At 50.6% G+C, this 20,435-nt stretch overlaps 1 protein-coding gene and 1 long non-coding RNA gene across 6 annotated transcripts in view; one reads left to right on the top strand and one right to left on the bottom strand.

Moving 5' to 3' along the window:
- The window catches only part of RASSF4 (Ras association domain family member 4), a 34,366-nt gene extending 21,763 nt beyond the window's left edge, over positions 1 to 12,603 (top strand). For 2 of the 3 annotated variants that reach the window (XM_060127078.1, XM_060127079.1), the window contains exons 4-11: positions 1,104 to 1,234; positions 2,632 to 2,723; positions 3,420 to 3,577; positions 7,572 to 7,673; positions 7,944 to 7,995; positions 8,618 to 8,739; positions 9,586 to 9,683; positions 11,076 to 12,603. In XM_060127078.1, the coding sequence (XP_059983061.1) occupies positions 1,104 to 1,234; positions 2,632 to 2,723; positions 3,420 to 3,577; positions 7,572 to 7,673; positions 7,944 to 7,995; positions 8,618 to 8,739; positions 9,586 to 9,683; positions 11,076 to 11,136 (816 nt within the window). In that variant the 3' untranslated portion in view covers positions 11,137 to 12,603. The remainder of the gene's footprint in view (positions 1 to 1,103; positions 1,235 to 2,631; positions 2,724 to 3,419; positions 3,578 to 7,571; positions 7,674 to 7,943; positions 7,996 to 8,617; positions 8,740 to 9,585; positions 9,684 to 11,075) is intronic. The other variant, XM_060127081.1, reaches the window with a different exon arrangement.
- LOC132507574 (uncharacterized) overlaps positions 10,709 to 20,435 on the bottom strand; it is a 30,717-nt gene continuing 20,990 nt past the window's right edge. Inside the window, exons 1-5 of one of the 3 annotated variants that reach the window (XR_009536222.1) lie at positions 16,332 to 16,769; positions 16,027 to 16,175; positions 14,713 to 14,808; positions 13,560 to 13,591; positions 10,709 to 12,187 (exon numbers count right to left, since the gene is read on the bottom strand). This is a non-coding gene — a long non-coding RNA (uncharacterized LOC132507574). Of the gene's footprint in view, positions 12,188 to 13,559; positions 13,592 to 14,712; positions 16,176 to 16,331; positions 16,770 to 20,435 lie in introns of those variants that run through there. The other 2 variants (XR_009536220.1, XR_009536221.1) reach the window with 2 other exon arrangements.

Raw genomic sequence — 20,435 nt, 5'->3', positions numbered from 1 at the left:
CAGCAAGGAGAAAGAAATGGCATTTGTGAATCTAAAATGGTGCTTGAGATGGCTTTGGGAGAATGACGATTTAAGTTCATTGCCAAAAGACCAGTATCAAAGCAGATTAGGAGCACATAGCTGGGAAGACCTAGACTCTGTGGAAGCGTGAAGCTGAGAAGGTTTCTGGCAGGTGCTCTGAGGGTGCAGACAAAGCAGCCTGGCCAGGCACACATGTGGGAGTGATGAGGCTGGACACAGGGAGCCTGGAGGTGGTAGCGCTCCTACAGGAGCCACAAATAGGTCAGAGGAACAGAATCAAGGACCTGAGGGGAGCAAGTGGGAGCTGGCTGAGGGTGCCTCCGGAGGACTCTGTCGATTAGGACCTCAGGGTTGGTGGCAGGGGCGTGGCCATGCCGTCTGCAGACCTTGGGAAATGAAGGCTGGTCGGGGACTCGGGCTGGGAGCCGTTGTAGATATTCCGAGTGTGTACCAGTGGTGGGGCGCGGGACTGTCCATATCCCAGGTGGTGAGGAAAGCGAGACTGGCCCTCAGGAAAGAAGGCAGCTCGGTAATCTGGGGGCGGGTTCAGGCCACTATGGGAACAGTGTGGGGACTGTCCTAGTCCACCTCTGCTCTCGTGGGCATGGGATCCGGTGCCCTCGGCACATGCCCAGTAGGGCCAGCTGACCGTGGGTCCCCTGCCCAGGTGCAGCAGTGGGTGGAGAGGTGCCCTGTGTTGCACTGGTGTCTGCACAGCCGTGCTTCCCTGGAATGTGTTTCCTTGCCGCTCTGTGGACGTGCCTGCCAGACAGCGGCCGCGTTCCTGTGGGACACCTGACTCAGCCGCCCTGTCCCAGACCCTGCGCCTGGGCGGTGGAAGGGCACGCCTCAGGCTTCCTCTCGGCCCCGGGCCGCGTGCCTTGGAGCACATAGAAGTTCGTGGGCCTTCCCCCAAAGGAGGACAGGACGCCAGGGACGAGAGGGCGTGTCTGGGGAGGCCTGAGTGCACAGTGAGTCCCGTGGGCAGGGGCTGAGTCCTGAGGGCGGGTGGGGAGGGTGGGCAGTGACCCCTGAGCGCAGCTGCTCTGGGGGAAGAGGCTGACCCGTGTGGATCCCCACAGGAAGAAGGGGCTCTGATCATCGAGGGGCTCCTCAACATCTCCTGGGGACTGAGGCGGCCCATCCGGCTCCAGATACAGGATGACAGAGAGCGCGTGCACCTCTCCCCCGCCTCCTGGGCACCAGGACACCCGTGAGTGCCAGGCTGGGTGGGGCGGGGCCAGGCGGTCTCCGTGACACCCGTTCAACCCGAAAGTATCGTTTGGGGTGTCGGGGGCGGGGGAAGTTGCTCTCAGCCTAGCCCCATTCCCATTTGGGGCAGGAGCATGGCAGGATAACCCAACCTCATCCCTGTCACCCCGTGACGTCCTCAGCCCATGACCTCACCTGCCAACCTGCAGCCTCACCCCCAGGTGGTCCTTCTCCATGACAACCAAATCACCTCCCTCTTGGAGAACGTTCCAGGCTCCCCTCACCTCTGGCTGTGCTTCTCAAACTTTCCTTGTCCGTAAGAGAGAGAGGGCTCTAGGTGGGGGGCTTCCAACACCCTCTGCAAGTTAAGCATCTCAGCACCTCCTGTTCTATGTTAAAAACGCACACAATTTTAGCCTCCTCCTGCTCTGCTTTTATTCCAATATCAGAATTTATTTTTATAAATTTATCAGAATTTAATATCAGATTTATTTAACTGTCAGAAGAATGTTTCGATCAGGATGAAATGGCTTTCTACCTGCCTTATCGTTTTAGTGGACGTTTGCCTCTTCCCACCCCACTCCATAGACGGGCAGTTTGCTGCTGCGTTTTGCCTGCTTCTGCATGTAATAAATCCTTCTAAGAGTCAGAAATTCAAAATATTTTCCCCTTCAGAAACTGAAGTAAAGTTGCTTCTCTGAGAGCCCTTAACACATTGACACCCCTGGGGCGTCCCCAGGTATCCCTGGTCACTCATAGCAAATTTTGAGCCGCACAGACTTCGAGCTTAGAGTTTGGATGGGCTCCTTAGAAAGGAGGGTAAAAGTGGTCACACGAGCAGTCTCAGACAAGGGCCTGCAGAGGCCTCTCAGCATTGGGTTGGATGCTCTGTCTGCTCCTTGCAGGTTCCTCCTCACCGTGTGGCCACTTCCCATCACGCCCATTCCTTCCCCAGCCCACCACCAGCTACCCTGGCTTGGAGACCACCCTGCTCAGAGGCCTGGAGGTTGGCCCCCTCGAGGTTGCTGCTGCCCGGCCCCCGCAGGCCTGAGGGCAGCCCAGAGAGCCCCCTCAGCATGTGGCCGCGGATGCCAGCTGCCTCAGCCCAGCACCCAGCAGCACCCGGGCACTGTGTGTGTCCCTGTGTCCATGCAACGGCGCCCAGCACAGTACACCGGGTCTTCAGGACAGACTCGCTCTCCTTCCAGCAGACACTGGGGCGATCCTTTGCCTTTCTTTTAATCTTTTACGTTGCCTTAATATGAAATCCTGGCCTCAGCTCTGCCTGCCCTGATTCTTGCCTGTGTCCTGTCCACAAAGGCAGCCAGCCTCTTCCCTTTGACCTGAGCTACTTTTCTCTGCCGCAGCCCTCTGAGCACCACGATTGTCTCTTTTCAGAAAGGAGCCACCTCTTCAGGATGGCAGAGTCACTGCCCAAGAACCAGGCGCTCAGGCCGGACCCAGGGAGGAGAGTTCCAGAGACAGCTCAGGTCAGGGGGGCCCTGTCCTGCTCATCTGGGGTGGGAAGGAAGGGAGGGGTTGGCTCATGACCACCGTCTCTGAATATCAGCTTTGTGGAGTAGCAAAGAATGGCCTGTTGCCCTTCAGCCGCAGCCCCTGCTAAATCCCTCCTTAACCCGGAAGAGGCTTTCTCATCGACTCCTCACCAAGGGAAAAGGAATCAGAGGCTTGCAGAGGTGATGTCGTTTGCCTGAGTCCCTGCAACACGCACCCTTATAGAAAGGAGAGAACATCAGCAGAGGGTGCGGCTGCCTCCTGGCCTTGCAGGCATCTGGGACCTCTTCCCCACACGCGCCGGGATCCATCCCTGTGGGTCTGTCCTCTCTGTGCTCTCCCCTTGCACTCAGTGAAGGGCTTGTCCCGGAGGAGAGGGCTGGGGCTGTCAAAGGCCTGCTCTGGATCCCTGGAGACGGAGGCCCAGAGGCTTATGGCCATGTGGCATGGTGACACAGGTTATCCTGTCTGGGGGTCACCTTTCCCATCTGCAAAGTGGGCATCACGCAGGCTGGACCCCAGCCTCCGACTCAGGGACAGTGGTCACATCGCCGTCTGCTGCAGCCCAGTGCTACAGGGAGCCATGCTCCACACTCGGGACCACCACGGGAGCAGTTCTGTCACCACCGCCCTCACCCCAGCCTGACCCCCTCATCCACTTCTCACCACAGAGCCTGTGGAGGAGGACGAGGAGACCCCACAGCTTATGCGGACCAAGAGCGATGCAGCCTGTGTGATTCAGAGGCGGCCCAGGTGCCGCGCCCCCGGTGAGGCCCAGAGGATCCGGCGACATCGGTTCTCTATCAACGGGCACTTTTACAACCACAAGGTGATGTCCCAGCCTGGCCTCTCCCCTGGGCCCTGAAGCTGAGGCCACAGGGAACAGCCTCAAGCACGGGTGTAACCACTGGGCCTTCTGTAGGCCGGGCTCCGTGGCGGTCATGCCAGAATTCACCTTCACCATGGCCCTGTGTGCAGATGTGGTCATGCCCCTGTCCCAATGCAGAAACGGGCTCAGGAGGAGAACTGTCTCGCCCAAAGTCACATCAAAATATCATTCCACTTCATGGCCCCAAAGCCTGTATTTTTTCCATCACACACTCACTGTCAATTCATTCTCAAAAGTTGCATGGAGGTCTTCCCTGGTGGCGCAGTGGTTGAGAGTCCGCCTGCCGATGCAGGGGACACGGGTTCGTGCCCCGGTCTGGGAAGATCCCACATGCTGCGGAGCGGCTGGGCCCGTGAGCCATGGCCACTGAGCCCGCGCGTCCGGAGCCTGTGTTCCACAACAGGAGAGGCCACAACAGTGAGAGGCCCACGTACCACAAAAAAAAAAAAAAAGTTGCATGGATATTTGGAAAGTGATACCAAATTCACTTTTAATCAGGCGATTTTCTATGAGGTTTCCACCCAAGCTCAGTTGATATGAGAACGTCCTGTCCCCTACTGTCATTTCCACTTGGTAGATGAAGGCAACTAGGTTGAGGTGTGCCCAGGAGCACATGTGTCTGTGTCCCAGAGAACCCACACTGCTCCTTATTCCCAGCAATTAGCCTTTTGTCCAAGTATTGTACTGACCTCAGGAAAAAGAGCTCCTTCCCCAGATGACATCATTCCGTAAACAAACCAAACTGTAAAAGGAGAAGTTGATTGCTATACTATAAATGGCACGAGTGGCCGTGTGGGTGAGGCCCTAGATGGGAGTGTCCTGGTAACAGAGCCACATCCTGCAGCACTGGGAAACTGGAAGCCAAGGTTTTTAGGTTAAGCAGCTGCCTTCTTGATAGGTGATGACTCGTGGGAGGGGAAGGGGAGCCTGGGCAAAGGGAAGGCTCAGGGTCAGATCTGAAGGACAGTCCCCCAGGTGAGGTCTGCTGGGAGCCATTCAAGCCACTCTTGGGGTGCCCTGCACTTCGGGATGAAGAATTCAGCAAGGCAGCTGAAAGGACCCTGCTTCACCATCAGGACCTCCCTCCACTCCCTGCTAGGTTTGCAGTGAGTGTTCATGAGGGACAATAGGTTATCTTTACTAAATCCAGGAAAACCCAGGACTATTTGAGAGTAGTTTCCTGAGAGAGGGAGGGGGAGGCAGGGCTGAAGTTAAACAGAGATTAAGAATGTCTAGATTAGCCAAAGAACCCACCATCTGATTTGGGTATTCTTTAAATCTTGTTCCAAAGGGGTTTTGTCCTTAAAGTGTTAAGTACCATGTGCTAGTATTTGAATATATATTGATATGCTATTTTAAGGGATTACTCAAAAATTTATAAAGACTATTTGCACGGGTTTAGGCTCTTTCTAGTTCTACATTCCTAAAAAGGAGCTTTTTGCTCCATGACTCAAGGTACCAAATAGCGGGGTTTATCTTCAGTACATTCACCTCTACTCTAAAGGAGTCATCTCTAAGAGGGGTGTTGGGCACATTAAATCTTACGTTAGTCATTGCAAATGTCACAGGGACGTGGAGATGTCTGAGCACTCTGTAGCCTTTGAAATGAACAAATGAACAGTGAGGGCTTTCATCACAGCCTTTCATGTCCATTGGAGCCATCCTGCCAAGAAGGGCTTCTTAGCCAGCCAGGCCAACACTTGATACACTACCCATTCAGGCCCCAGTAAGGGCAGATGTTCCCCCAGTCACAGATTTACCTGCGCCGAAATGTAGACCCATTCTTCCAGGCAAATTGAGTACCTGCCAGGACAGGAACTAGTGTCTTAGGCATGTTGGACAGTTGATTCACATCTCCTGGATGAGTAAGGGGCTCCCTCTTTTTCTCCCTGCGCTACATGCATTCAGAATCAGTGTCCCTAGAAATCAGGCAGCAAAGTACTTGAGCCACAGGCAACAATTAAAAAAAAAAAATTCCTAGAATTAACTTCCTGGGGTTGTTATTCCAGGTTTTATTTCTTAGAACTGTACCCTATTGCTTCACTCAATTATTTTCCAAAAGTGTTCTTATTCACAGCAATGTTGGCTTGATTTCCAGACTGGGTCACACTTAGTACTTGTTTTCACTGCTTTGCCCTGGCCTGTTAGATTCACATGTGTTCTGTGAGGGGAAAACCATTGTGGTTAGAGATGGGAAAACAGCCACAGTACCCTTGTTTCTACGTGGAGTTGGTTGGTATCTTCTTGAGAAAAAACTTCAGGCAGAAGAAACACTAACAATGTCTTATTGACATGACCTTTCTTCTCCTAGAAATAGCCTGACTTCTGTATTCCATATTTCTTAGAAACTGAAAACCTAGGCTGGCTTTCTGTATCACCCAGAGACATTCTACATTTCACTGTGCAGAAGGCAGGTCCAAGTTGGAGTCTGGCTCTGGTACTCGGGGACCAGCTGCGGACGCTGAACAAGTCCCTCGCGCACCCCGAGCCCCTACTGGGAAAAGCAGAGCTAGGGCCATACGGGAGGAATGTGTGAATTGGAATTTGGAAAGCAAGGAGGAGCTTACCCACACGGAAGTCAGACGCGCAGGGAGGCCCCTGTGCCACAGTGGTGAAGCATGGGGTTTGGGGCAGCTCTGCCCTTTCTAGATGGGTGATGCTGACAAGCCCCTTAACCTGTCCAAGCTTCCATGTCTTTCCTAAGAAAAGGGGACTAGTGACAGGTACTTCTAAGGGCTGTTGTGAGAATTAAATCAAAGATTATATATAAAGTGTTTAGCAGGTTTCCTACCTAGCTAGTGATCACTGAGGACTCAGTAAGCCTCAGACAATGCCCTGGTTGACTTTCGTGGATGGTGTCTCATAAACAAAGGCAAGATACCTGTGAGAATGTCATGGGCCCCCATAACTGTGCAGAAGCCATGTGGCTAGAGCACAGGGTACTTGGGAGGGAACCATGTATCATATGTGCATAACATGAGAGGAGCCACGGATGGCACTGTCTAGGCTGTGGGACATGCTGTAAGACAGTACTTCTCAAAGTGTACCCTACAGATAGCATCACGGGGCAGTTTCCTCAAATGCAGATTTTTTTTTTTTTTTTTTTTTGCGGTACGTGGGCCTCTCACTGTTGTGGCCTCTCCCGTCGTGGAGCACAGGCTCCGGACGCGCAGGCTCAGCGGCCGTGGCTCACGGGCCCAGCCGCTCCACGGCATGTGGGATCTTCCTGGACCGGGGCACGAACCCGTGTCCCCTGCATCGGCAGGGGGACTCTCAACCACTGCGCCACCAGGGAAGCCCTCGAATGCAGATTTTGATCCAGGAGTCTGGACTCGGGGGAGCCTGAGACTGTATGCTGACAGCTGGTCCAGAACACACTTTGAGTTGCAAAATCTTGAAAGGTTGTTCCTCTGGCCAACAGTGTGGGTAATGGGTTGAAAGGGCGGAGACTGGAAGGGGAGAGTTGAGAAGCTGATGCAGTATAAGCGGAGGGCCTCACCTCAGGCACCACTGGGAGAATGGAGAGGAGTGGACAGATTTGAGAATGTTCAGCCTTCGGATCAGCAGACACTTGGTGATTTGATGGATAGAAAGAGTGAAGGAGAGACTGGTTCCCCCAACCCCTTGTGAGTTACTTCTACGGCCCTGGTTCCTGGGATCCAGAGAGCTGGACCTTATAGCTTTGTAGGCATCTTTCTTAGAGGCCTCTGTAAGATGTGAGTTGTTACAGCTTCCCTGTGCGTGCCCAGATCTGGGCATAGCTTGTGTGTGGATCTTTGTGGATGGATAGACGCAGGTGTTCCCGAAGCTCAGGTTCGCCTACTGCTCCAGCCTGCTCAGCACCATCTGGCCGACAGTATGCCCAGACCCTGTGTGATGTCAGCCCCGTGTCCCCTCTGGACTTGCCCTGAACTGCCTCCCCGTTCCTGTACAGACCTCCGTGTTTACTCCTGCCTATGGGTCCATGACCAACGTGAGAGTCAACAGCACCATGACCACCCTGCAGGTCCTCACCCTGCTGCTGAACAAGTTCCGAGTAAGTCTGGCCACAGACGGCCCTGCCCCAGTTGCTGGTGGTTTGCTGTTTTGTTGGGGGAGGGGGCTGGAGAAAGCCATGGCTCCTGGCTAGAAGGATGACCAAGGTTTCCTCAGCTGAGCTGGCATCTCTGGGAATTTAAGCAGAGAGAGGGGAGGGTCCCTGGGGATTTGTGTGTGTGGCACTGAGGATGTGGTTACTACCGGGGTCCCTTTCTGTCTCTCCTGTCTGGAAAAACCGTGGTCTGACTTCCTATTACTACCTGTGCAGGTGGAAAATGGTCCCAGTGAGTTTGCACTCTACATCGTTCACGAGTCTGGGGGTAAGTGTCTGCCTTTGCTTCCTGATCATAAAAACGAAAGTCCCTGTCCAGTTGGCAAGCTCACCAGCTGTGCTCCTTCTCTGAGGGCTGGGCTGGCTTGTGCAGCGGGCATGGGGCAGGTGCCCTCCTGGCCTCGGGACATGCTATGCCCCCACCACGAGCATCCCTCCCAGGCCCAAATCCAGGCACGTTGTCATCCCTTTGAGAATCCCACCAAAACCACATGGTAAGCCACTCTCTCCAGTAGGTTCAGCAGGGAGTGGGGAGGAATGTGCATCTGGGTCTTCAAGGTGGAACAGAAGCCCCTCGCCCACTGAGAACTGCTGTTGCAGAACTTGTACTGCATGGCCCTGTGTCCAGTGCTGCACAGCACAGGTCTGATAACTGAGCAGGCCTGGCCTCCCCAAGTCCACTTCCCCATCCCCCGCTCCTTCAGCCACTGTTCCTCTCGGAGCTGGGCCTTCACTGAAGGACATGATCACACATCATCAGGGCAGTGTCCACCACACAACACCTGGCAGTGTTGCCAGGCCCCCTGGACACCTGTCTTCCATTACGTTCCTGTCCTGGAACAAAGAGACGCAGAGATGCCATGAATTTTGTCCACCGCTTTCTTTTTCAGAGAGGACAAAATTAAAAGACTCTGAGTACCCGCTGATTTCCAGAATCCTGCACGGGCCCTGTGAGAAGATTGCCAGGATATTCCTGATGGAAGCTGACTTGGGCGAGGAAGTCCCCCACGAAGTGAGTGAGAGCTGAGGCTCGGGGAGGCCTGCTCCTGAGTTAGGGGCTGGGGGACAGCATGGCAGACCCCCAAGGGCTCTTAAGGTGACCTTGGGCAGAGCCCTCTTGGGCGATGCTTCCAGGGCCCCCATGGCCGTTCTGAAGGACCAGTACAGTATTCGTTTCAGCCCTTCTTCTTCCTGTCAGCCACCACCGGATGTATCAGCTGGCTCAGGGGAGATAAGAAGTTGGGTCTTAGAAAACCATGGCCTGGCCTTTCCCCCTCAGACAGATAGAATCTTTTCCTTCGTTGGAGCGTGGTTTGTTGTCATTGCATTAAAGACCCACAACAAGGGCTCCTTAACTAGGGCTTATGGAAGGGACCCTATGGAGGTCTGTGTCTCAGGACAGCCTGAGTCCTGGCTGGGCAATGGGCACATTTCCAAACTCCCTGCACAGAAAAGGCCTATAGGGTGTGGACCCCAAGGAGAAGGCCCAGTGACCCTGTATCCCTTGAGCCATTCAGACTAGTGTAGTTTCATTCCATTGTTAAAAACAATGGCATTCCCACCGTCTCCACCCCACCCCCAGAGAACACCCAGTGTGACTCCACTCACTATTGAATGCTTTTCCTAAAATTCAGCTTAATCTTTCCTCCCAGGGATGGTAGTTGCCTTTGAGGTAAGAATGGGCTCCATCCTCCCATCCTGGTACACACAGAGCAGTGCTGGGCGTGGGAGGAAAGCAGGACAGCCTCTTCCTTGGATTTAAGACTGCTGAATCGGCCACTATGGAAGCCACGAGGAAAAGAAAACACACTTTTGGCTTCTAATTTAAAACACATTAAAATGTTCTTGGATTTTCTAGGTCGCTCAGTACATTAAGTTTGAAATGCCGGTGCTGGACAGTTTTGTTGAAAAATTAAAAGAAGAGGAGGAAAGAGAAATAATCAAACTGACCATGAAGTAAGCAGCACTTAAAGAGCCAGTCGTGGGTACCGAACGTCAGGGCAAGTCTGCAGGGCAGAGCACCCAGGCCCGCGGCTGGGAGGCCTCTCTCCTCCAGGTGTGCCAGGTGTCCTCACGCAGCTCGGGGACACCTGCTAACCCTGGCTCCCCAGCACCGCCCTCTGACCTCTTGCTCAACACTGACACCAAGCTGGGGTGACAGCCTGCCAGAATAGGGGGATGCAGCCCAGACCACTCATCTAGCCTCGGCAATCTCGCCAGCACAGGACGGGCACACGCTGCTGAAAGATGCCCAGGAGAGTCAGGCAGGAGCACGGGCGGGCCCTGGACCAGGGTTGTGTGTTCTGCTGGTGACATTGCTCTGGAGGAGCAACCGAGAGGGGGCCTGCTTGTGCACCCTCAGCCTCGCCTGGGCCTTTCACGCTAGCTGGAATCCTAGGCCTGTCCCAAAGCAGCAGTTATTGGAACTGCCTGCACCAGCTGATGCTTGCAGGTGCAGGGGACCAGTTCAATGGAAAGGTGAGCAGGTGTTACCTGCTGGCTCCTGGGGAAGCTACCTCAGGGCCCAGCTGTGTGAGGTCAGCCAGGTTGCACATCCCAATGATCTGTCTCTCCCTCTGCAGGGGAAGCTCGGTCCCAGAGTCCCTCTTAGGCAGGGAAGGAGAGAGGCTGCTGTGAGGGCCCGCGGTCAGGGGACTGGTTCCGATTCTGGCATCTGGCTGAATGATTCTTAGAAAGGCTTCTATGTGTGCAGTCAGGCCCCATTCAGGCAGTCAGCAGAGACCTCGATCAGAGGATACAATCTACATGCAGTCAGCAGTGTCACCGTGGCTAGAAAGGACTTGAGGGTCACCTGGTCAGCCTGTTCAATGTACAGAGAGGAAACAGCGGCCTGCGATAAGGAGGCAGCACCATGTGACTGCAGAGCCAGGGCTTGAACGGAGGCTTCCTGATCCCTACTTTGCCGCCCTGTACACTCCAGCACACTCCTGTCTGTACTGGAGAATCTTTTTTTTTTTTTTTTTAACATCTTTATTGGAGTATAATTGCTTTACAATGGTGTGTTAGTTTCTGCTTTATAACAAAGTGAATCAGCTATGCATATACATATGTCCCCATATCTTGTACTGGAGAATCTTTGGAATAGAAAGATCACTCTGCTTCGAAGCTTGGCAGGCTCTGCAGCCCTGTTTGACTGCTCCTCAAAGCCAGTGGTCTTGTGGGATGTGGGCCTGGCTTTTCCCTCTCCTGGCAGAGGAGACATAGTGGCCACTAATCAGCCGGTCAGGAGCCGTGGGTCTCCGGGCCCAGCATCTACGTGCTCCCTTGCTCGCCCCCTCCCTGTCCCCTCCAGTAGCAGTGAGTCCTCTTGGCTGTGTCTCCCTCCAGGTTCCAAGCCCTGCGTCTGACGATGCTACAGCGCCTGGAGCAGCTGGTGGAGGCCAAGTAGCCCACCAGCACCTGCCTCTTCCGAAGCCCCCAGCAGCCAGCGCACTCTGAGCGCTGGTGGCCGGGCCCTGATTGTCACACACATTGGACACACTGGCTGAGGAATCCAGCACCCGTGTTTCTACCTGTCCACCTGCCTAGGTAGCGTGAGTCCCATGTCCCTGGCTCTTGGCTCCAAGGTGAGCACTCACAGTGCCCAGATCTAAGCCTGAGGAGCCAGGAACTTGCTGGGTGGGGTCTGCGTGTGAGACTGGCCTGGGCCGTGAGCAGCCCTGAAGCTGTGACATGGGCCACTTATGTAGCTGCATAGCATGGCCAGTTCTGTTCACTCCACACGTCTCCTGCTCAGGAGAGCAGGACATGACCTTGTTGCTAGGGCGTGGGCTCCATCTGCTCTCCCAGTGCCCAGCCCAGAACCACAAGCCCTTATCCTCATCAAACACATGAGCCACTCGACCCCCGTCTGCCCTCGTCTCATGCTGCCACTCAGAAACTCCGCTGGGCAAAGCAAGGGCTGCCAGCGGGTATGGGGTGTGCGATGCTCCCAGCCATCACTTCACCATGGCGTCCCTGGCCCTCGAGCCTCTGATGTCACTCCATGAGCCTCACATAGCCCCGTGCCCCGGCAGCAGAGGTCAGACTGGGAGTAAGACCACCAGCAGCCCATCTTCTCTCTGCAACACTCACTCTGAGCTTCCTCAGCAAGACCTGAAGGGATTCTTACAAGGAGCTTGCTGCCAGAAACATGTCAATTTGATCACATTGAGGAGGTGACCCGCGTGGCATTGTAAAGGATGCTGCCAGGGTGCGTGTGGGTCCAGGAGCTGTCCAGGGACCGCCGGCAGTGGCTCGGGAAGGCCGCGCTCTGCCCCGTTGCTGCTCTCCTCGGACACCTGTGTGCCTCCTGCCCTCTCTGGGTGTGCGTTCCTCCTCTCTCAATACTTCCCATCAAAGGGCCACCAAGGGAAAAATGTCTGTTTGAGGAGAAAGGGCTTTGAATTCCCTGGGGCCAGATGCAGAACGATCTGGGTTTGTCAGCTGATGGAAAACGTCTGGAATGAACAAGAAGGCATTTGCAAAAATTGTGTAACAGTTTACATTGGTCATGTGAGGTGTTTGTCCAAAACAGAGCAAACTGAAGACCAAATTCTCCCACTGGGGCCCATGGATAGCGGATTTAAAGGGAAAAAGTATAAAGTCTCCCAAATACAGAAATTCAATATGAGGGAGATTCCCTCGGTGCCTTGTGCAGCGCCCATAAAGAACAGAGCCTGGGAGCAGCCGTGCCAATGGAACCCACCGTTCAGGGTGAACTTCGCAACAGGATTGCCCCGACCTGGCACCATCTGCACAGAGGCAGGCGCAGAGACGCCCAGGGGAGGGTCCGCTGTAGTTTCTGCTGTCTCTGCTTGCCTTTGGCAGCATAGTTTCCTGGGTACTCAATAAAGGTGTGAGGTATTGAACTGAAGGAGTTAGGTCCAAGCTTTATTTTTTGCTTGTGTGTGTCCACCCTGACCCTCTGCTCTAACCTCTGACACTCCTGTCCCACAGGCCGCGTGGCCAAGTTTGGCAGAAGAGCCAAAGCTGAGCCACAGCCCGCGGCTCATGACACTGACACGACTCCTTCCTTTCCGTGCACATTCTTGGGGCTGGTGTGGGGCCTGAGGACAGAGGCAGCTGCAGGGCCAAGAGGAGGAGTCATTGGTGGGGGTCTGTGGACAGCCCGGACAACAAGCACGAGGGTCACCCCGAATCGCAGAGTCCCAGCATCAGGAGGACCTCGGGGATCTTGCAGGGCTGGGGGCGGGGCATGGTGACAGGGTCTAGGAGAGGGTGGAGAACGACTCAAACAGGGCTCCTCAGTAGAATAGTGAAATAGCTCCCAGACCGTATTTATAAGCTCAGGTCAAGCACAGCTGTTGTCCATTGTTCAGCAGTAATTGAGGGACCGCCTTGTGCCAGACCTGCGCTCAGCCCTAGAGGGACAAAGACAGAGCCATGCTGTGCCCTGTGTTCAGGGGTCTCAGACAAGACCTGGGAGAAGCCGGCCACACACCCTGGATGGTCAGGGGACCAGCAGGGCAGAGAGATGGTGAAGGTCCCTGGAAGGAGGCCCAAGGCTGAGCCCGACTTGCCTAAGAGAGTGTGTGTGACATTCTAGCCTGAAGAGGCCTGCCAGCCCTGGAGCAGACAGGGCTTGGCACATGGGAAGCCATCAGATGAAGAAACCCTCTGTAAACATCCCCAGTTTTGCTTTTGGGGTTTTTTGTTTTGTTTTCTTTCAGTTGTTACAATATTACTTCATTTAAGGCCTATCTCGATACGTGTCACTTGTGAAATAGAATTATCAAAACTAACTTCTGAATAACATAGCTAAGAAATCACTAACAAGTTATACAAAAAGGGGAAAATGTACAGACATACCTCAGAGATGTTGCAGGGTTGGTTCCAGGCCACTGCAATAAAGCAAATATCACAATAAAGTGAGTCACACAGATTGGTTTCCCAGTGCATATAAAAGTTACATTTATGCCCTACTATAGTCTATTAAGTGTACAATAGCATTATGTCTAAAAAAACTATGTACGTACCTTAATTTTAAAATACTTTATTGCTAAAAAATGCTAACAATCATCTGAGCCAAGTTGTAATCTTTTTGCAATAGAAACATCAAAGATTATTGACCACAGATCACCATAACAGATATAATAATAATGAAAGGCTTGAAAATCGTGATGTCAACTGAAAAAAAAAACACAACCTAAAATTTGTGAGTTATGTTTTATTTGGGGACCTTACTGAGAACTATATCCCATGAGACAGCCTGTCAGACAGCTCTGAGGAACTGTTCCAAAGAGGTAGGGGAGGAACCAAGATATGCAGGAGTTTTTGCTTAAAAAAAAAAAAAAAAAAGCCAAACATGTAGTTGAACACCAAAACATGACTGCTGACCACAAAAAGCAGAAGTCTCAAGTTAATGATTTTAGTGCCTTTTGGTGTATGGGAAGATGCAAGAGTCTGGGTTCATTAAAATTATTCCTTAGATACGCATCTTAACTATCTAGGGCCAGTATCCTGTTTCTCTCCATCCTAAGCTGCCCTCAGGGTGCACCCCTTGGAGCAGCTGCAGTGGCTGATGTCTTGATAGCACCAACATTTCTTGTTTACTGAAATGGCTGGCTACATTTTTTTTGTCCACAGTGAGAATTACCAAAATGTGACACAGAGACGCAAAGTGAGCAAAGGTTATTGGGAAAATGGCACCAATGGATTTATTCAATGCAGGGTTGCCACAAACCTTCAATTAAAACAAACAAACAAAATGCAATACCTGTGAAGCACTATAAAGCAAAGCACAGTAAAACAAGGTATGCCTGTGCACTTCTGCAATCATCTGGGGCGTTACAAAACTTTTTATCGACACTACTTGCTTTTCAGAGGCAATTTGAAAACCTGCTAATTCAGCTCACCCTGACTTTCTCTGTTTGGCTCTGCGGTTTCCTGATGGTTTGTATGGGAGTTCCATGTGCCTCTCTCCACAGAGCATAGATTATTTGTCATATGTTGCTTAACTCACTGGTATCGCAGGTAGTAAATGTTATCCAAAGATAAAGTGAAGAATTCCTGTGATGAGTGTCCTCACCTAAAACAGGACGGTCTTCCCAGGTCAGGCCTCCGGAACCAGGGAAAATCATAAACACAGGATAAAATCAACATGATTGCAAAAGAAGATCTGAACTCAGGAAAAACAGGGTGATTTGCCCAGAGCAAATTACCAGAAGGAATCAAAAAAGAGCTTGTTTTTCCCATGGTGATAACCATATGCTACCTGCTTAGAATGTTTACAAGAAAATGGATTAAAGACCTTCCCACTGTTAAAATAATGCTGTTTGTCCACCCAGGATACATCTGGCCCCTTAGTCCTAGGGAAACAAAGCACGAGGCTTATCCTGTCGGATCAGGTGATCTGTGGAGAAGCTGGCAATACACAATGTGCCCATGTGGGCAGGACACAGGTGCCCTGCAGCTGCAAAGCAGCAGTGGGATATTTTTGTCAGGTGCCCTGCTAGGCAGCAGCCTCCCTGCCCCTCAGTCCCTCAGCCATGATAGGGCAGGAAAGGCAGTCGGACTCAAGCCTTTCCAAATGTAAAAACAGCAAGTACAAGTGCTGTATTTAGCCCCCATGAGCTGTGATTGTCTGGGAGAAAGCCAGCTGCTGACCCGCCCTTGGACTCCCAGCATTCGGGTGGGGCTCTGCTCCCTCCTGGCTGGGCTTTTAACAGAGATGTTTTCTGCAAACTCAGGAATGGGAATTCCCAGAGTCTCCTTTCCCAGAGAACCCAAAGGAAACAGAAAGCAAAGTCTCAGACTTGGTGGACAGAACCCTTGTTCAGGGGCCCTTCATGGGAGACAGACTGCTGCTTACTGCACTTGGCCCTTGGACCACACATGTGACTGGCTTCTTTTGCACTGTTGCCAAATGCAGACCCAAGGCAGCAGTGCTCCCTGTTGAGACAGTGCTTTTTGGTGTGTGTCTCTGTCTGTCTGCAAGGGAGTGGGGTGCAAGGGACAAAGCCATAGTAAAAGGAAGCTGTCTTGCCAAGACTGTTCTCAGCCCAGAAGCCTCTTCTTCCTAGAATGAGCCCTTCAAATACAACTGGGCTCAGGGACACACTGGACCCCACTGCGAGCCGTTTCCCAGAGGAACCCCAGCCATTAAGGGATCTGGCCTCTCTTGACCCAGTTTTCCCAGAAAGATCTTCTATCAGGTTAGGTGAATATCTGGGGGTATGTTAGGTTCGGGATGTCCATCACACGTGCAAATGGCATTGAGTAATTAACTGGATATATAAGTCTAGAGTTCAGTAATATTTGCATCCCAAGGTTGGACTGGAGTTACCAGTTAGGGAGTCTTCAGCGACTACAGATGGTATCTGAAGCCATTAGACTGAAGGAGTTCTGCAGGCAAACGAGGGCCCGGAGAGAAGAGAGGAGATGGGGTGACCCAGCACAGGTTAGGTTGGCGGAGAAGGAGGTTGGCTGTAAGAAATGAGAACCAGGAGAGATCATTACTAAAGAGAAAAAAGGGGGTGTGTTGAAAATCACGAGACTTTGGAGCCATTCCAGTCCTTGGCCATCCACTTATACACTGTCTGAACTCGAGCAAACTTCTACTCTAAGCCTTGGTTTCCTTACCTGTAAAATGAGTATGATCGTTCCCATTTTGTAAGGGCTTTTTGGTATAATCAAATAAGTTGACTCATGAAAAATATCGGGAACAGTTTAGGCTCTCCAAAAGTACCTCTATATAATAATTAAACAATATTTGTAAAAGAATGAAGTCTCAGGGTGGGATAGGCTGGTGTTGCGTTTCAAAAGCCGTGACACACAGGCTGCAGCTCGTCGGCCCTGTGGGTGGCTCCTCCATCTCAAAGGTCTTGTGGTCCTGGGGGCCACAGGACGCCTTCCAGGGGTAGGAGAGGAAAACAAAACGACAGGAAGAAACGAAAAGTTGCTTTTTTCCGCTGGGCCCGTGAGCATAGAGGGTCACTCCGCCAGGATCCTAGAGCGACCGCGCGGCGCAGGCGAACGGCTCGGCCTGCACTTCCGGCGGCGCGAAGGGCGCGGGGCGAGCGAGCGAGGGCGGCGGCGGGCTGGCGCGGTGAGTGGGCCGGGGCCTCAGGAGCGCGAGCTGGCCGCAGTGGGGCGGTGCCGACTGGGCAACGGGCTGCCGGGCGCGGCTTCGGTCCTCAACTCCCGGCTGCCGCGAGGGCTCTGCCGTGGCTGGCGCCGGGGACGGAGGGAGCGGGGCGGGCCCGGCCTGCGAGGAGCGGCAGCCAGAGGCCTCGGGAGAGCGGAGATCTTAACGGTAGCCCGGGCGAGTTGAGGCCAGAGGAGGACAGGCCCGGGATCGTGAGCCGCATTCCTTACGCCCTCCATCAGTCGCGTGTCAGGATAAAACAGATTGAACCAAGCGCTTGGGTAGCACAGGGCTGTTCTGAGCGACTTACAGATTCATTTAAACTTCTAACACCATGATAATGTAGTGGCCTTATTGTCATCCCCATTTTATGGACGAGAAAGCAGGCACATTCCAGTGAGGCGTATTCGCATAGCCAACAGCTCCTTTCACTCAAGTTTCCCTTAATACCCGCACTTGCTGTGAAATGAGGCCGAGCACCAGTCGGAGCGCTGGACTTGGCGTTGGAAGTTGAGGCTGCAGTCAGTTCTGCCACTAAGAATACAGGCTCTGGGGTCAGGCTACTAGGGGGTGGGAACCTGGCCAAAGTATACCTGCCTTTCCTTAGAAATGGAAGTAAAATGAAGATAATCCCATAAAGCTGCTCTGAGAATTAAATAAGATAGCCCAGTGACTGGCACCCAGGCTGCCTGTTGGTATGATTTCCTCATCTGTAGTGTTCTAGATGGTTTAGATAGTCTCTGAGTTTCCTACTAGAACTGACTTCTGTAGTGTTGAAAAATAAACGTGGGGTGTTTTTCAGTGTATAATTACCATTATAGCTATTTTTGAACACCAACATCATGTACCTGACATACCTCCTTGTAATAGATGTTCTATAAATATTTACTAAAGTTAAGAAATGAGTAGTGCTCTCTCTGTAGTTTTGTGTTGTATGCAGTTTGCTTTTTCTGATACTTACCTTAATTGCAGCAGATATACTTAAATACACGAAGTCTCAGCACTGTCAGGCCTGGAGTCTCAATTATACAATAAGGTGATGGAAAGGCAAGAACAATGATGTAATTTTTGTTTTCAGTTATTTGCTTTGTAAGCTTGTGTGCAGAGACCCAGGGTAATTATTCCCATTTTAAAGTCTAGAGGAAATAATTATGAAATATCTCTTCATTGACATTTTCCTCATCCAGTATTTATTGAATAGATTCACAGAAATTTTCCACTCCTTATAGAGTAGTTCTTGCATTCAAAACAACTTATGCTACAAAGTTAGAACTCAGTTGTTCTCTAAAGCTGTGCAAGTAGAACAGCTAAACAAACAAGGATAAACAGAAATAGTTAACAAAGTAGTATGATTTGTCATTTCTTTCTGATTTGGACACCATAATGAGTCACCCATGAGTGTAAGTTTAACATGGGAGTAAATATTAAAATATAATGATAATCTATTACCCAAATTTTGATTGTCTTTTGGAGTTCTTTTATTCCTATTAAGATATTACATTGTCTCCACTTTTTAATCTCATTTGTTATTGTCCAACAAAAATTTAGATTTCATATTATCACTTTTTCTTTTTTTTTTTTTTTTTTTGTCCTGTCCCAATAGACAAAAACTCCAAAGGTAAATTTGGTTATATTTATTATGTTTGGACTCTGGAATTATTAGAATTATTTTGCAAGTATTTTTTGCCAGAATTGTCTTTGTTTTTATTATTATTTTTATTTATTTGCGGTACGCGGGCCTCTCACTGTTGTGGCCTCTCCCATTGCGGAGCACAGGCTCCGGACGCGCAGGCTCAGTGGCCATGGCTTACGGACCCAGCCGCTCCGTGGCATATGGGATCTTCCCAGACCGGGGCACGAACCCGTGTCCCCTGCATCGGCAGGCGGACTCTCAACCAGGGAAGCCCGTCACCAGGGAAGCCCGTCTTTGTTTTTATATATATTGAATACATTAAAAAAAATTTTTTATTGGAGTATAGTTGCTTTACAATGTTGTGTTAGTTTCTACTGTACAGCAAATACATATATACATATGTATATATACATATACAGCAAATATATATATATACATATATCCCCTCTTTTTTGGATTTCCTTCCCATTTAGATCACCACAGACACTGAGTAGAGTTCCTTGTGCTATACAGTAGTTTCTCATTAGTTATGTATTTTATACATAGTATCAGTAGTGTATATATATCAATCCCAATCTCCCAATTCATCCCACCCGCCCCCTTTCCCCCTTGTATTCATGTTTGTTCTCTCTCTGTGTCTTTCTGCTTTGTAAATAAGATCATCTATACCAATATTTTCAGATTCCATATATATGCTTTAATATACGATATTTAATTTAAAAATGGATGCAGTTTTGATGGGCTGAAGAGATATTAAAGTTGAATAATTAACAAATCATCTATAATTTGTTTTCTATTTTTTTTTCTACACATAGAAAATTCTGAGCTGTGTAGCTCTAGGAAGTGAAATATTCATTCAGAAGAAGCGTGTAGACTCTTAAGAATACATTTGGCTCTTCACCATGCGGTTAGGAAAACCTAAGGGAGGTATATCTCGGAGCTCGAGCCAAGGAAAAGTCTATGAGAACCAGCGCAAAACAGGCCGGCAGCGGCAGAGATGGGGAATGACTGTTCGCTTTGAATCAAGCTTGAGTAGACTGAGAAGAAGCTTGGATGAGAAGCCTTATAAATGTGTCGAATGTGAAAAGAGTTTCAGTCAGAGCTCAACTCTTTTTCAACACCAGAAGATCCATACTGGAAAGAAATCCCATAAATGTGCTGATTGTGGAAAAAGTTTCTTTCAGAGTTCTAATCTCATTCAGCATCGACGGATCCATACTGGGGAAAAGCCCTACAAATGCGATGAGTGTGGAGAAAGGTTTAAACAGAGCTCAAATCTCATTCAGCACCAGAGAATTCATACTGGAGAAAAACCCTATCAGTGTGATGAATGTGGCCGATGTTTCAGCCAGAGTTCCCACCTCATTCAACATCAGAGAACCCACACAGGGGAGAAACCCTACCAGTGCAGTGAATGTGGCAAATGCTTCAGCCAGAGCTCTCATCTTAGGCAGCACATGAAGGTGCACAAAGAAGAGAAGCCTCGTAAAACCCGGGGCAAAAATATTAGGGCAAAAACTCACTTAGTATCATCTTGGAAAGCTGGTAAAGGAAGGAAGTCAGTGGCTGGTCTCCGCTAAGTAAAGGGCACTGCAACAGCCCTCTTTTAAAAATAAAAAGCATTTCTTTTAGAACTGGAGATATTTTTTAATAGTGCACTTAAATACTGTATCCTTTCCTAGCATGGAGACATTGGGAGTTTAATGACATTGGACTGAGAGAAATTTGAGTCCAACCTTCCTTATTTTTTATGTAACTTGGAGTACAAAGAATTGAAAATGTGTTTTGAGAGAATATAAGCTTGATCTCATTCGAAATTGCTTCTTGCATCATTTTGACAAAACAGTCATGTTTTGATGACACGTGTAGAAGTGTAGTTCCAATGACTACTCAGTTTCAGGAATTTCTGTGGAAGGAATACTTAAAAGGGAGAAGAATTAATTCCATTAGTTTTGGAGTTCTGTAG

The sequence above is a fragment of the Lagenorhynchus albirostris genome, chromosome 16 (genome assembly GCF_949774975.1).
Source record: "Lagenorhynchus albirostris chromosome 16, mLagAlb1.1, whole genome shotgun sequence".
In the NCBI taxonomy this organism is placed as follows: domain Eukaryota; kingdom Metazoa; phylum Chordata; class Mammalia; order Artiodactyla; family Delphinidae; genus Lagenorhynchus; species Lagenorhynchus albirostris.
This window is presented reverse-complemented; position numbering and strand designations above follow the sequence as displayed.